At 30.2% G+C, this 17,151-nt stretch overlaps 2 protein-coding genes across 3 annotated transcripts; both read right to left on the bottom strand.

Annotated features, from left to right (window-relative positions):
- Positions 1–3,083: 3,083 nt before the first annotated feature.
- On the bottom strand, positions 3,084–7,411 carry LOC125874792 (putative F-box protein At1g49610). 2 transcript variants are annotated; one of them, XM_049555822.1, is made up of 3 exons: positions 6,328–7,411; positions 4,200–4,364; positions 3,084–3,626 (listed from the first exon to the last, which is right to left on the bottom strand). In XM_049555822.1, the coding sequence occupies exons 1-3, from the start codon at positions 7,324–7,326 to the stop codon at positions 3,291–3,293; spliced, it is 1,500 nt and encodes a 499-aa protein (XP_049411779.1). In that variant the 5' UTR covers positions 7,327–7,411; the 3' UTR covers positions 3,084–3,290. The 2 variants fall into 2 exon arrangements, with proteins under 2 accessions (XP_049411779.1, XP_049411780.1); XM_049555823.1 differs by having other exon boundaries at positions 3,387–3,616.
- A 6,599-nt stretch (positions 7,412–14,010) lies between these two features.
- Positions 14,011–16,254, bottom strand: LOC125874829 (auxin-induced protein AUX22-like). Its single transcript, XM_049555858.1, has 3 exons — positions 15,912–16,254; positions 15,524–15,602; positions 14,011–14,388 (listed from the first exon to the last, which is right to left on the bottom strand). Exons 1-3 carry the CDS (start codon positions 16,237–16,239, stop codon positions 14,262–14,264), a joined length of 534 nt encoding a protein of 177 aa, XP_049411815.1. The 5' UTR covers positions 16,240–16,254; the 3' UTR covers positions 14,011–14,261.
- Positions 16,255–17,151: the final 897 nt, after the last annotated feature.

The raw sequence follows: 17,151 nt of genomic DNA on the forward strand, positions 1-17,151 counted from the left end.
ATCTTCATTCCGGTGTTATAGATTTCAATAATACGGAAAGTGACAATATTATAATTTAAATTAGTTCTTTAAACAATCTGCCAAAAAAAGAAAGTGCAAGAATGTTGTCTCTCCTCCGTCAGACGATTATGACTTAGATTTGTACCAAAAACACATCACAAAATAGGTAATTTTTATTTGAAGGGTGATACTTCACAAGTAAAAAAGCCAAATGTGGGTGTGAAGAACGATTTGAAGAATTCCAAGTCTAGAAAAGGAAAAGTTGTTCCAAATATATTAATAGTTCAATTTTCTTCATATTTTGATGATTTTGATTTTTTAGAACTTGTATGTTGTTTTTCTATAATATTATTATGTGATATATATTCTGCATGTAATTATATTATACGAATTATGATTGAACTTGAAATATGTTCATTTGTTTGTAAAATAGGTATAAGAATGACATATTTTATTGATAGATGTGAATATGAGGTAGGTATTAAAAATGTATTTTATTATTATTATTATTATTATTATTATTATTTTATTTTAATAAAGCTGATTGTATAATACATCACTGTGAATTATTGTTGGTAGATGTAAGTATAAAGTAGGTGTAAAAAGTACATTTTTATTACTTATGATTTTAGTGAACGGTGTGAAATTTACATTAATATAGGTTCCTAACCCTTTCTCAAACGATATAAAATTAGCTCCTCGGCTTAATTCATCACTTATTACCCGTTTATATATCAAATTTATACATTTAATGATTTCATGAATAAGTTAGTTAAGTAATTTTCATTAACATTACATACAAACTTATTTTAGTACCAATTATATACTCTACTTTGTAAAGCAGTTTCCATTAATATTACATACAAGCAGTTTTCATTCCTATTATATCAATTATATACAATATTGCCATTAACATTACCTCGTTTTAATTTTCTGTATATTTACTTTGTATAATTATTATTTTTATTATTTCAGAAAAAAAAAAACAAGAAAAAAAATCAATTTAGATACTATAAAAAAAACAAACGGACACTTTCTGATCTACCACAAAAGAAAATATTTTTAAAATGTGAACAAAAAAGATGGAAGAAAAGNAAGAAAAGAAATTTACCATCAGATGTTGACTAGTTGACAGAAATTTCAAAAAATAAAATAAAATAAAAAAATATTTCTACAAAAATCGCTGCCAAGGCAGCGTTTTTTTAAAAAAAAAACTAGTTCCACCAAAATCGCTGCCAAGGCAGTGATTTCAAGATATATATATATATATATATATTTATTTTTTTTTATTATTTTTTTTTTTGTAAAAAAGCTGTCAAAAGGTTGACAATTGCTGCCTTGACAGCTTTTTAGTTAAATTTTTTTCTTTTTTTATAAAATTCGTTTCTCTTCAATTTTTACTTTTTTAAATTGTTTTTCGTTTTGAAAACAAGGCAGTGTTTTTTTCTAAAAAATAATTTTTTTAACAAAAATCGCTGAAAAGGCAGTCTAATTAAAAAAAGATTTTCGAAAAAAAAAAAATTAAGGAAAACGCTGCCAGGGCAGCGATTTTCCAAAAAAAAGTTTTTACAAAAAGCTGCCAAATTTTGTTTTCTATGAAAACGCTGCCATAGCAACGATATTTGGTGGAGGAAAAAAATTAGAGTTAAAAAATTGCTGTTGTGCCAGCGATTTTAGTGAAAAAAAAGAAAAAAAATTTGACAAAAATCGCTGCCCTGGCAGCGATTTTATTTTAACGGAGTACACAGCGTTAATATGTGTCAGAGGAAAATCGCTCCGGCAGGAGCGATTTTGCCGTTTTGGTTTTAAAAAAATATGATGTGCCCTTTTGGAATTTTTGGCAATTTTTTTTGCCCTTTTGGCTCCGGACTCCTATTTTATTGATAGATGTGAATATGAGGTAGGTATTAAAAATGCATTTTATTATTATTATTATTATTATTATTTTATTTTAATAAAGCTGATTGTATACATCACTGTGAATTATTGTTGGTAGATGTAAGTATAAAGTAGGTGTAAAAAGTACATTTTTATTACTTATGATTTTAGTGAACGGTGTGAAATTTACATTAATATAGGTTCCTAACCCTTTCTCAAACGATATAAAATTAGCTCCTCAGCTTAATTCATCACTTATTACCCGTTTATATATCAAATTTATATACTTTGTGTATTTTATTAATGATTTAAAAACCCGTTTTAATACCACTTATATACTCTATGTATAGAATCTATACTTTGTAGGACAATTTTCATTTACATCACATATAAGTCATAATTTGTGAATTATACTATTAGATTCAATAGGTATTAAAATAGGTAAAAATTTTATGTTTGTATGATGTTTGGAATCTATACTAAAAAAAGATTTCTAACCCCTCCTCCAAGTGTATAAGATCAGATCTAAATTGATTGAGTTTGTTTCATCATTTGTTATCAATTTATATATCAAATTTATACATTTAATGATTTCATGAATAAGTTAGTTAAGTAATTTTCATTAACATTACATACAAACTTATTTTAGTACCAATTATATACTCAACTTTGTACAGCAGTTTCCATTAATATTACATACAAGCAGTTTTCATTCCTATTATATCAATTTACAATATTGTCATTAACATTACCTTGTTTTATTTTTCTGTATATTTACTTTGTATAATTATTATTTTTATTATTTCAGAAAAAAAAACAAGAAAAAAAATCAATTTAGATACTACAAAAAAAACAAACGGACACTTTCTGATCTACCACAAAAGAAAATATTTTTAAAATGTGAACAAAAAAGATGGAAGAAAAGTAAAATTTTCTGATTAATAGGTAAAAAACAAACTAATTGAGAGAAATTTATGGAATGCAATACTCCATCAGTTATACACCTAAATTTATGGAAAGTATATATTCTCATCAATTTATTATTTATACGTTTTTTTAATAAAATCAAATATGTTAGATATTGTTGGTATTCTAATGTTAGAACTTGAAAACTTAAGAATCCCGTTAAAATTAGTAATAACAACATTTAAACATGTCATTTATTTAATTTTCTCATATCTACTAATGCATTACGGAGTGCATTTTTGTACTTTTGATCAGAATTGAAAGTCGGCCAATTCAGGATTGACCAAGTAATTACAAACAAGCTAAAACATAAATACACTCACATCCAAATATGTGGCTTTCTAAACACGAGTTTCAAATATAATTCAACAAAATATTTTGGAGGACAAACAAGGCCAATATAGACGGCTTTAATCTTCACAGAAGGGATTGATAACAAATGCACACTAAGAATCTTCTGGAAAACCTAACAAATTCTCTATAATTTTTGAGATCCTAGTTGAACAGGTGTTGCATCTTCTCCAGTGAGATAGGCTTATAACCAGTTTCACCATATTTCTTGCATGCTCAAGCAAAGACTTCAATAATTGAGTGAGCCCTGTTGTGTCATCTTTGAAGATATCATCACCACAAAACGCTAAAATAACCTTTGAATTCTTTAGTTTCTCTAAGGAACCTTTGATTAAGTTTCCTTGAAAGGAGAGGAACTTGTTTCCCAACACGTCAATGTCATCACCCAAGAAGTTGATATCATTGTGGATAATCCTAACAGCTAGGAAATCCTTAAGCAAATAATGTGATTTCAAAATGCAATGATATAGTTCTAAAATTGAGAAACACCATGTAAGCAACATGGTAGGCGACAATAAACAAGCAAATGAAAATGCACAGCAGAACTAAAATTTGGTAGACTAACATTTTTATGAGAACACGTAACATAAAGGAGATAAATATTGGAGAAAGTACTACAATGTTACAACTGAAATTATAGGAATGGACGCATGATGGAGTCTTGAGTGCAGCCCCACTTTGTTGACATATCTTTGGTCAAAGAACAAAAAGAAGTTCAACTTTAACCCCCTCATTCACAGTAAATACGATAAAGTATAAACAAGTTCAGTATCAAAGGGGGTTGTACCTACGATGGCCTGAAATCCAAGGCTATACTTTGCCTCAAAAGGAGATGAGTATCAGTGGTCATAAAATATTCTAATAATCTAAGACAATTACATAAAGGATGGAATACATACCATGAGGAATAATAACCTCTAACTAAATGGAGCAAACATGAGGAAAATATTAAAGAGTGAAAGAAACCAAAATATTTCAAAGCAAGAAATCAATTGAAAACATACCTGTTCCGGTAGTAATGTCAAATTCTCCAGATACGGAGTTGAGCTTAACAGGTTGCCTATACCGAGGAAGGAACATTTTGTAATAAACGAATTTATTGTCAACCATTTGCACTCCAGCAACGGCAACGGCAAGTCTACATTTTCCAACATCAACTTGGAAATCACCTAAACAAAAGCGAGAAGCAGAGTATCACATAAGCACACAGAATATCACAAAATAAAATTATGGGGCTTGAAAAAAACAAAAAATTATGGATTTAACTTCTGCCCTTTTACAATCCTCCCCTACACACGCACACACAAAGAATTCAAGATTATGGTCTTTCAACCTTTAGCATAATTCAGCTACATCTTTTAGCTCATTAAGGTTTGATACTTGCAACTGATAAACATTTCTAACACAAGGAATCACAATTAGATACACATTGCTGAATCTAGAGAAGTGGCAATAAACAAACATTACCCTTCACCAGTTGGTTAAAAAATTTATTGACCACAACTAGTGAAGACAATATTATTTATTAAAATGTCACATTAAATTCAATTGAGAAAGCCTCATTAATATAGAACAGTGTCATGCAAACATAAAACATCGAAGGGGAAAAAGAAATGGCTACAGCGTTTGACTTGCAATAATGCAAAGACTCCCTCAAGAACTGAAGACCGTTTTTCTTTGGGTTAGAACCTTATCTTCCTCTACATGGCTATTGGTATAGGTTTCACAAAATCTTTTAGTAGGTCTCTCTGTTTTGGAACATACTATTGGTTGGAGTTCATTCAATTTTTTGAACAATAATGCTAGATTTTATAGAATTTTAATACAAAATGACTAATGTTACAAATTAGTGCTGAAAAGAATTGCAAGCGGTTGTATCTGTTCTATATCTCTTCCTTATCTTTTGGTATCTCATTTTCTCTTTCCGTTTTTCCTTAAATCATTATAACCTTCGGCGCACTATTCGTTAATTAATCTTGTAAGGAACTTCTATTTGAGAATGTTATTGATTATTAAGTCTTGACGCACTTGAAGCCACCAAATTAAGGCTGTTCTAACTAAAGCAGCCCATTCACTTCAGTCCATTACAAAATGGATAGATCTCTGCAATATGGTAGAAAGGCTAAGACATGTAAAAAGATAGAAACAAGTATGTTGCAATAAAGCTCCTCAGGGCACTATCAAAGTAAACACTGATGGGAGCTTCTCACAACATTAGGGCAAAACTGGCATAGAAGGAATTGTTAGAGATAGTCAAGGTGATTTTATCAGGGCTTTCTCTTTCTCAACCCAATATAGCAGTAGCAACAGGGCTGAAGCTATTGTGGCAGAGTTTGGAGTGAAATGGTGGTCTTAATGGGCATCCTAATTTCACTTTAGAACTTGACTCATGTTTGTGGCCAACACGGTGACAAAGGAGGACAGTTCCAATCTAACGTTTAAGCAGATCGTGGACAACATCATTAATTACAAGAGGAGAGCTGGAATCAAAATCAATCATTGCTACAGAGAGGGAAACCAGACAGCAGATTTGCTTTCCAAACTTGTCTCAAGCAATGATCACAACTTATTGATCCATTCCCTCCATCAACTTCCAGGGAAGGTTAAGGGTCTACTACAACTTGACAAGTGCCAAATGCCTATTAGGACAAAGCTTGACAAAGCTATTTTTTTTTTGTAAGCTGTGTTTTTGTGTACATAGTTAACACCAGAGGGTTGTAAAATTATTAGGCCTTTTGGACTGATGGATGATAATATCACCAAGTAGCTACAAAGATGTGTTGTATTGAGGCCCTTTTTGCTTATGCAACACCACACAGACATTGCCTTGGTAATTGAATAAACAAAAACAAAAACAAATTAAACTAATAGAAGGAGCCAGTATTTAACCTCTCATACTTGACCAAAACCATATGAGTTAAACAGGAACAAGAATCAAAGACAAATATATCAAGTTAGCGACCTATAACTGATAGACCTAACACCCCCACCCCAGAATGCAATTAAAAAGCCTCTCACTAGACATGCAAATGATGAACTCTGGTCATTAATATTGATATAGACTATAAACGAGAGTAACTATATTCATGTTCAACTTGAAAAGATTAGAGATATTTGAGACTGAAAACTAACCTCGATAAACCAGGAAGGGACAGTTAGTTCACTAGCACAACGTACGTCTGATAAGATATCTTTGATGTCAATTAGATCATTTGTAACACCCCAAGTGTGATTATGGAAATTAAGATCTGCATGGACCAAAGAAGAAATGTCGCGGAGTCTAAATTTCACATCATGGAAAGCCCCAGATATCTCTAAATGCTGAACAAATGGAGCAACAATATCGAAGAAGCAATGATTGTCAAGTGGATCCGAATCATTCAAAGGATGCCTATGATCAATCAATAGCAATCTCGTGCATTTTGGAGAAGTTATATGCAAATGATGAAGACCACAAAATTCACTTAGCTCCAGCGATTCCAGCTGAGGACAACCTGATGATATTTGTTTAATGTTTTCATCCCCCAGAAGCAAATTAGTCAGAGTTAAACTCTTGAGGGATGGCCAATTGAGTACACAATTTTCGGATAATTTACAATACTTGCAATTTAATCCTACAAGGGATGAGTTACTGCAGAGAACTTGGGGCAACGTATAAGGTTGCTCATTAGAAACCCAAACTTTCAAATAAAGATCCTTCACATTTTTGTTCACAGCAATTTCAAGCCATTTATCAATTTTGGAAATAGTAGACACATCATCATGGTTAAGTACAAACTCAAGACTGAACTCTTTAATGTTAGAGCATCTATGGAGACGCATTACATTGTCAGTGAAGGAAATGAACCTATTGGCTTTCGAGCTACTGTTGAGTTTCGAGGTTTTAAACAGGAAGAAACCATCCCTGCTGTCAAAATTCAGATTGTCGATGTAAGTCCATAGGTACTGCCAACGCTTAGAGAGAATAGCTGTTTTGCATGCATCTGTTAAGGTCAGTAGAGAAAGAATTTGAACGATAACAGAGTCAGGCAGCTGACTAATCCAATCAATACCGCCGGTTTCACTCCGAATCCTCTTTGTTTTCGAGTTTCCACAACTACCAGCGGATTGCTTTTCCTCTTCTTCGCCCATCCTTTCTCTGTTCGGACACAAAATCGGTGAAATCACACAGCAGAAATGAAAAAAAGGAAGAAGAGAGGGGAAAGATAGATTTACTGTAGAGTAGCAAATTAGGACTAAGAAGGGGTAGTGAGTGATCCGTCAATATTTGGAATTGAGCAAATCAAAATTATAGACTATGGATTTGAGTCGTCAAAATAAAAGATAAATTATTTATATACACACATTTTTTTTATTCTCCATCACGTCACCCCGTATTTGAAAGAGAATTAATTGATCGAAGTATTAACTTGGAATTCGAACTCGCAACTATGTCTAGGGAACTTGTGACCCAAACAAACCAAGCTACATACAATTTGGGTACGAAATAGTATCACAGCCTTGGGCCTTCCTAAATCCACACCTGGACACAATCATCTTCTATCCAAACTTATGTTTTGGGATACATACACAAGAAGGGTGTTGACTATATATCTTATCTAGCAGCCCAATTTCAAGGATCTGTAATGATCATTAGGCTAGTAATAAGGAGATAATTAGGACTCTTTCTTTGTATATATATATAGTACAATTATATTATCAAAACTATATATACAATGAAATACATAAAATTATAAGTAGAAAATTTTGGTCCACGTGCAGAAAACATGAATAAGAGTCATGTCCATTCAGGCCAAGATGAGAAAACTATTTTAATCAGCTTGCTACACCTACACTGAGCATTTCAACATAAATAAGCTTGTCCTTGGAGCTGCATAAATACACCATTAACAAAAATAATTAGTTGATTTAGTAAACTATTATTTTAAAGCTAATTTAACAACTTTTAATCTTATGTAACTCTTCATCAACCTAAGCCTCTTGCAAGATTGAACAAACATTCTAGCAAAAGAAAATGGATCATAAGAACAAACATGACTGGATATATAAGGCATAGAAACACACATACACTATGGTGAAATTATATATATACAACACACCTAAAATATGCTATGGTCTTATCACTCTCCTAAATTTATTTCCTCCGTATTATTTACTCCATTTCACTTTCGTAAAAAAATGCAAGTTAAAATATATTACGTGCATATACGGCGCCTATATACTAGCAAAAAAGGGATTTTTGTTAATATCATATTTAATTTGATTATTTCAGACTCAAATCAATCAAACCTTGTCATCTCTCAGGTCTCAAACACAACAAAGTTCAAAGTCCCTAACTATGATTTATACATTATATATTTTGTTTCAAAATTTGTTGTAATCCCACAATCTAACAACACATTATCTTGTACATAAATATAATTAGAAAAAAAAAAATCTCTCTTCCTATTGCTCCCCCCTACCCAATATTTATTGTCTAATTACTTTTCAATTAATAACGTTAAGTCCCAATGGTTTGATCGTGTAGAATTTGATCCATTTTCTAATTGAACGAAAAGTATTCTACTGAACATCTCCAAGTAGCATCCAGTCCCCATCATTTAATCTCTTAACCTCGCACACAAGGTAGGATGCGACCTGTGTACATGCATGTTACTTATTGTTGTTGTTATTGAGGTCACCTCACGACAGTGAGACTCGTTCCTAGAGTTATAATGAGTGGTAGTGGACTCGATGTAACGATTTCTATTTGCTCTAATATATACCATGTTAAAATTTATGATATATCATCTCAAGTTTTATGAATATTACACGTAGCTAGGTTAAATTACTTATTCCAATTTGGTTGTAGTAGTGGAGATTTCATTCTGGTGAGGATTCGACATACGATAAAAAATAAAAATTGACTCCTCTATTTGAAAAAAAAAATGGGCAAAGGTAGGTGTTGGATACGATGTTATAAGAGCTTTTGGATTAATGTGGAAGGACACGTTTAGACAAATGGGTGGTTCATTTTGTTTCATGTCATTAATTAGAGGAGTTAATCACGGAAAAAGTGCGCATAGGGTCCATATATATACCAGTACGATAACAATAATATATCCAGTAAAATGTCTAGAAATTAGAAGAATACAATATAGATAGACTTAACTTTCTTAATTCTCTCTTCTTCTTTTTTTATAACTCGTTTGGAATTTTTTTTATAACTTGTTGGCAGTTATTTCTTATTTACTTCCACTAGCGCAACAAATATTTTGCCTGATCGATAAATTTTATTTATATTAAATTTAAATAAGTGTTTACTATATTGACTATAAGTAGTGTCTTTTTGCCTTGAAGTGCAACTTTGATAATGAAATGGGTTATGAAAGAAGACCGTGAGATCATGATCACTCTTTTATGCTAAAGTTTAAGCTATCATCTAGGTTGTGAGCTCAAGATGTGAGAGTTAGGCTCGACTCTTATATGAAGTTAATCAAGTTGGAGATTGTTTAAGCTATCATCTATGTAGTGAGCTCAAGTTTGCATCGAATGATATGGTCATTGTTAAGACATAACCCAAAATTACATATTTCTTTTATAGAAACCGTCACAATATATGTGATACATGAAGGAAAAGTCTTTTTATATTACAAAATCTCTCATGTTTGAATTTTAAGTTTATAAAATTCTTTTCAAGTAAAAAAGTAATAATATTTTACACGATTGTATGCGTGCTCAATAGAAATTAAATGATATAACTCATATAAATTAAGAAAAATAATTGGCTACAACTTAGCTATATGTATCTACTAGTGATTGAGTGATGCAAAGCATGGCACTCGTGTGTGCAAAAAGAAGTTGGGACCAATATGTCTTGGGCACTTTAAGGAACAAGTCAACCTTAGAAGATTCCATGTGCTAAACCAACTCATGAATTTAAGAAGAAGAAAAAAAAGTAATGTCTGAGTCATGTGACCCTGTTGCTTTGTCGGATTTTGACTTATTTCTACCCCTTTATCACGCTTCCAACCGACACGTTCACACTCTCATGTACCTCTCCTTATATATGTCTACATTTAATTTAAAAAGAAGGAAATAATCGACAACAAGGGTCCTGGTAGAGTGAATAAATATTCTTCTATTCTTGATTAGAGATATCGGATTTGAATCTCCTTAGATTACATATCGCTTTTATTAGAGAGTGTTTTATTCCTAAGCAAGACTTTTCAATGTCAATCCAGATATAGAGGAAGGGAGTATTATAGGTGGAGCTTTTTCCACTATATATATATATATAGCAAGTAGCCTATTGTTTTATTCAATTATTTATTTATGAACTATAACTTACTTTATAGGTACTATGGTAAAATTATTTCACATTTCTATATTGTAGGTGCATAGTAACTAAAGTCTAGTTGATTATATTGCTCTAGAAAAATACCACTCTTGAATATAATAATAAAGAAAGGTTTACCAGTTTAGTTCCCATATTGATTGCTTCCCTCAACAAGAAATTCTCGTTAATTAATTTGGTACTTGTTCGTACTGTCCAAAATACTCCATGTTATAGCACATGCCACACATGAATGCATATTTAGGTTGAGCTTTTGAAGATATGTACGGAGTCGCATTTGCTAGGGAGCGTTTTACCTCAACGTGAGATTTTTCAGCGCGAATCCGAATTTAGCCGGGTTTTAATGTGGGTATCGAACTCTGGGTGGAAAAAAAAATAAGATTAAACAGATTTCAAATTAACCTTATTATAAAATTATATATATATATGATCAATTTTCTTATAAATATTTGTTGAATGTTAATAATAGAACTTTTATTAAACACATTTGGAAAAAGGCTAACACACATGACTCATGAGTTACGAAATTGGAGCCTTTCAAATAAGAAAAGGCCAATCCACGAGTAAAACAAGATTTCCAAAATCTAGTAAAATACACTACTCAAGAATGAGTATGAGTATTCAACCTTTTTGATAAATAATTCAACATTCAATCAACAACAATAATATTCTAACTTTTTTAAAAATTATGAGTGCTAATCGATAATACTATATCAAATTTTAAAAATATTTATATAAATCTATTATGAATAAATCATGAGTTCACGTGAATTATAATTCAGACAGTAAGGACAAGCACTTCATTAATTTTTAAACGTGACTATAGTATAAATTAAAGTGAGTAATTTGGGGGGATGGACAATTTGCGTGGACCAGTTTTTGATGTGTTTCAACATTTAAGGTTATTTTTCTTGAATTGATCCAACATATCATATTTTTCAGTTATATGGTATCATTCCTTTTCTAAAAAAATTCAAACAAAAATTGACCTCTCATAAAGAGGAACAATCATGACTTCAACTTTTTCTCATGCATGGGTAATTTATTTTTGGAACAATTCCCATTATTAAAATTTGCGGACTGAACAGTGAACAGACTAGAAAAAGTGAGTCAACATTATATTACACTTTTTATGAATTAAAGAAAATGACTCTGCAAATATATAATATGAGATAGAAGTTTTTAAAAAGTATTATTAATTAATTTACATTGTAAAAACTATATAAATGGGCCACAAAACTCAAAATAATTATATGTTCATACCCCAATTCAAAGTAATTCAAGAAATACCATTCTCTCAAAAAAATAAATAAATTATATATATAGGCCATACCCCCCATTCATTAAGACTAATAATTTTCTCTTAACTGATACTAAATCAATATCATGTATTGTATTGATATCATGAAGACTAATAATTTCGCTTAACTGATACTAAATCAGTATATATATATATTGTATTAGTATTATTGACGTTTCTCATTCAAAAATTATTTATTAGTCAATGATACTAAAATCATGTTATCCTAAAACAATATTAATTTTAATTAATACAAGAATGCCTTCTGTCGGACGTATCTACGAGGGCATCAACGATCATGTGCAGTGGTAGTTTAATTAGTTGCTATATATTAATACTTTCTCAGTTCAATTTATTTGATATTTTTTACTTTTTTAGTCTTTCCTAATTAAAAGAATGGAAAATTGTATATAATAGCAAACTATTAATTCAAATTAAATGCTATAAATATAGTTTGATTTAATTGTACCTCATAGCAAACTATTGCTATTTCACCTCTCTCCTGGTGAATCTCGCTCGCCACTCTCGTTCTCTCCCTCGCCTCTCTCGTTTTTCATACAAACGCAAGTGTATAAAGTGTGTTTGTGTTTGTATAAAGCGAGAGAAAATTGTATATATACATATATTTTCGTTCCCCTCTCTCCCCTCTCCCAGATCTCGCTCGCCACTCTCCCAGATCNGTTCATACCCCAATTCAAAGTAATTCAAGAAATACCATTCTCTCAAAAAAATAAATAAATTATATATATAGGCCATACCCCCCATTCATTAAGACTAATAATTTTCTCTTAACTGATACTAAATCAATATCATGTATTGTATTGATATCATGAAGACTAATAATTTCGCTTAACTGATACTAAATCAGTATATATATATATTGTATTAGTATTATTGACGTTTCTCATTCAAAAATTATTTATTAGTCAATGATACTAAAATCATGTTATCCTAAAACAGTATTAATTTTAATTAATACAAGAATGCCTTCTGTCGGACGTATCTAAGAGGGCATCAACGATCATGTGCAGTGGTAGTTTAATTAGATGCTATATATTAATACTTTCTCAGTTCAATTTATTTGATATTTTTTTCTTTTTTAGTCTTTCCTAATTAAAAGAATATCTTATTTTTATAATTATAAATAAATTAATTGCTTCCTAAATTTAATGTTAACTCAAATAATATAACATTAATTAAGATTAAAAAAAAAAAGGACATCTGACATATTTTCGCCGTGAGTTGTGACTGAATTATAATATTCTTTTTCGACTCGTATAAATAATGTTTATATACATACATCCTTAATTCACGCTATATGAGAATTGAAAAACTTGACCCGATCGAGAACATGGTTTACAAGTTTCCCATGGTTTCTTGAGTCATTTGGAAATAATAATTAACTAAGATTAATGCATCTTGTTAATTAAAAAATGGACTACGTTTGACCGATAATTAGTTAAATTAATGTTGGGATTCCAATAGAATTAATTAAGTCTGATTAGCATGCATGCATGTAAGCGTTAAAAAGTTATATATATATGCTTATACTGGAAACTATGCAATGTTCATCTGTATTTCATATATACATATAGTCCAAAGAGAAAGATACATTATATTATATTATATAGTATAAAATACATGGGAAATTGAGTTGGATGGATGCAGAAACTTTGCCCTTTTAACTTATGCATGAACCTATATATATTATTTTGTTAATTAGCTACTCTAGGTCAATTCCCAGAAGCCGTACGTGTGATAACGCATTTAATTATATAAATTGGCATATATATTATCAATGTATATACTTCTATTATTACAACAAGTTGTTTAATTTACATTATTCTTTTAAGTTATTGAAGTAGACTTATTATAGATATAGCGTTATATGTTGTTGTAATTACAAGTATCTCTACTATACTATGAGAACATTTTACACTATAATAATTAACCTTGTTAATATTATCGGAAATTTGTGAGTGTTTTGCAAATATATGTTGATTGTTGAGAACTTAATTAAGTAAATAAAAATATCTTAGTAAATATGGAGAAAAAGTCTCAACAATTTTGAACTCTTAAAATTTTCACTTGTTTTAAACTATGAAAAAAAATTCAACAATTCACTTAATATGGACCAGGGAAGTAACATATAATGAGATAAATGAAGAGAAACATTTTTTTTTAATAAAAAAATTACATATACTAAAAGCTAATGTATTAATAACTGCAAACTTTAAGTACGTTATATATCTGGATTACATTACAAATTAACAAAATTATCAACCAACATAAAAGAGGAAATCATGATATAATTATGTCTTACAATTACACCTAATTAAAATTGCAGGTACATTTCCATAATACAATTAAACATATATAGGAGAAACAATAACATAATTAATTTAAAATAATGATATGAGAGGCTATTAATTAATTAAAAAGCGTCATTTCTCTTTTGACATTAATACCCTTGAGAAAATCTTCTGTTCGAAGCCCTATCACTTTTGCATCAGATCTCTTCATTATCCGTAGCCTTTTACATGATTCACTAAACATCCTGTTAATTAAATCACAAATTTAGTATTAATATTAATTAAAAATAAATAGATACTATAGGCCTGCTGGTAACAGTAAGAAATATTCAAAACACAATTGAGTGTATATATAATAATAAAACGACATGCATGGAAAAATTGTCTAAAATTTCATGATTGTGAAACTGTGTAAGAAGAAAACGTGGTCCAAAAAAGCTTTCAATGTGATAATTACTGCTTGACCCTTGATGTTTCTTGTCCTTGGGGACATTTTTGTCTCATTCAAACAATATTATTAATTTCTTCCATAATTATGCCTTAATTTGTCGGCAATGAAAAAAGCTGAAATTAAAATCATTTAATTAAATTAATCATTTCTTCTATCCCTATCTCTATCTATTTCTCAGCAGATGTGAGTAGAGAAGAGGGAGTTGATCGAATGATAGGTTGTGAGTTCGAGTCATCAAGGGAGGGAGCTAGGAATGGATAAGAAAAAAAAATTTAAAAAACATCACTAGATATTTGGTTGACAAGTTCAATTCAAATGTGTAACTCATCGAATGAATTATGCTCTCGTCAAGTTTTTAAAATTAGTTTATTTTGAAAAATATTTTTTTTCAAATGTGTATAGTAAAAAAAAATTGTAAGAAATAGTTGGTATTTGATCAATAAAATATTTTTGAACAACAAGTAGTGTATAATTTTTTAAAAGTTCTTATTTCTTAAAACTGCTTTTAAAAAAAAGTATTTTTTACGAAAAACCCACTTTTTTTTTTAGCTTCTGAAAAATTAGCTACTCCATAGAACACTTACGTTTACGAAAATTTTGACCAAAATCTCACTTTATTTAAAATAAACATCTTTTTTGACAAAATTAAGAACTTTTAATCATTCATAAACTTGGTCAAACAGACAATCAAATCCAACAAATCCACATGAGAAACATCACGTACACCTAGTAAATTAAGTAGTAGTACGGATTATGAAAAAAAGAAAAACTGTCCGAGAAGTCATCGTGTTAGTATAAACGACGACAAAACATTAAAGTTGGTGATTTAATACAATAAAAACTCACATTAATCATTATTTCGTTAGAGGCGTGCAAAGTTTTATATGAACAAGTAAACGTAAACGGAAGGAGTAAAAAGATGAACTTACTGCCAGGGAACGTCACCCACAAGCATCCAGTCTCCATCTTTATCCTCGTATATCGGAATGTACTCTGAACTACCTTCACCTATCCACAAATTCCCACTTCTCAATATATATGATCGTTTCGTACGAGGGATAAGAGATGAGAAATAACATATGAAATACATAGAAAAAATAATACCATACCAACTCATACAAAAATATAAACTCAACACTCATATAATTCAAAAATTCTAGTTTTGTCACTGATTCTAGGGGAAAGGGTCAAATATATCCTCAACTTTGTCATTTAGAGCTGATATACCTCTCGTTATAAAAGTAACTCATATAATTCCTACTGTTATACAAATGACTCACACGAATAAATTATACGAAGAAGAAATTATTTACTTACAAATGCCATAAAAGTGGAAGAGTTTTTCAAGATTGATAACAAATCCAGAATAATCCTTATGAATACTCAAATCAACTTTTCTAAGAAATGGTGCACCATCCATGCTAACTTTCACGTACATCTTCTTCGATCGAGCGTTACTACTATTATTGTTCTTTCTCCGATAACCACAAACCGGTGGCCATCCAACAACTTGGTTCTTATCATCGTGGTTAACGTTGGTGCTACTTCGATCACTATCGATCTCCGAAAACACCCTTTCTTTCTCATTTTTTGAACTAGGAATAAGCCCTAATCTAAGCTCTGTAATTTCAAGTTCTGTTGCCATTTTGTTTGATGAGAAAAAAGGGGAGTTAGTTTATAATTTATATATATAGTGTGTGTGTGTGTGTGTAAGAGGAGCAATGAAAATATATGGTCGGTCACATGAGAAAGCATGGTAGGGAACTATATGTTACCTATAATACTAATATGGACCGACAATTTCCTAATTTTCTATGGTACCACTATCGTACGTATGTAGGGTTATACTTCCTCCGACTAATAGAAAATAAAAAATTAACGACAGATAAAATTTCATAGCTAAATTAAAAAAAAATCATACTAATTGCATTTAGCAATGGATTATATATTAGAAAATTAAATTAGCTTGGAATTTTGAATGACGAATTAGCTGAGAATTACTGATAAATTTCTAAGCTAATTTCATATTTTAAAGTAGTACTGTCTACGGCGAAATAAATGATTTTTTTGGTGTGGAGCACATCCCTTGAAAAGTTAAAAAAGACATTAATAATAGTGTCCGTTGCAAAATAAATGATATTTTGGTGTGCATCACATTAAAAAAAGTAGTTAAAACAGTGATTTCTTAATAGTATCACATTTTTTGCTTCTTTTAAAACTAGAGATAGTCGAAGGAAACTCATTATATAGAATTTTGTATTAAAATAATTAATAATCACTTTATTCAATTTAAGTGTGTTGTTTCTTTTTTAGTCTAATTCAAAAAGTGTCTTCTTTAATATTTAGTAAGTTTTTAATTTCAATATTCTACCTGGCATAAGTTTGAAATCACTAATTTAAAGAATATACACATCTTTAATGTGATCTTTTCATACACACAATTTAAAATTAAAAACAAATTAGTTAAAGATAAAAGAAATTTTATTCATCTCGTCACAATTCCCGATAATTTTGCCATTTGTGTCTTTTGCTTCCTATGGAAAGACTTTGGCTTATT

Source organism: Solanum stenotomum, chromosome 8, assembly GCF_019186545.1.
Source record: "Solanum stenotomum isolate F172 chromosome 8, ASM1918654v1, whole genome shotgun sequence".
Classification (NCBI taxonomy): Eukaryota; Viridiplantae; Streptophyta; class Magnoliopsida; order Solanales; family Solanaceae; genus Solanum; species Solanum stenotomum.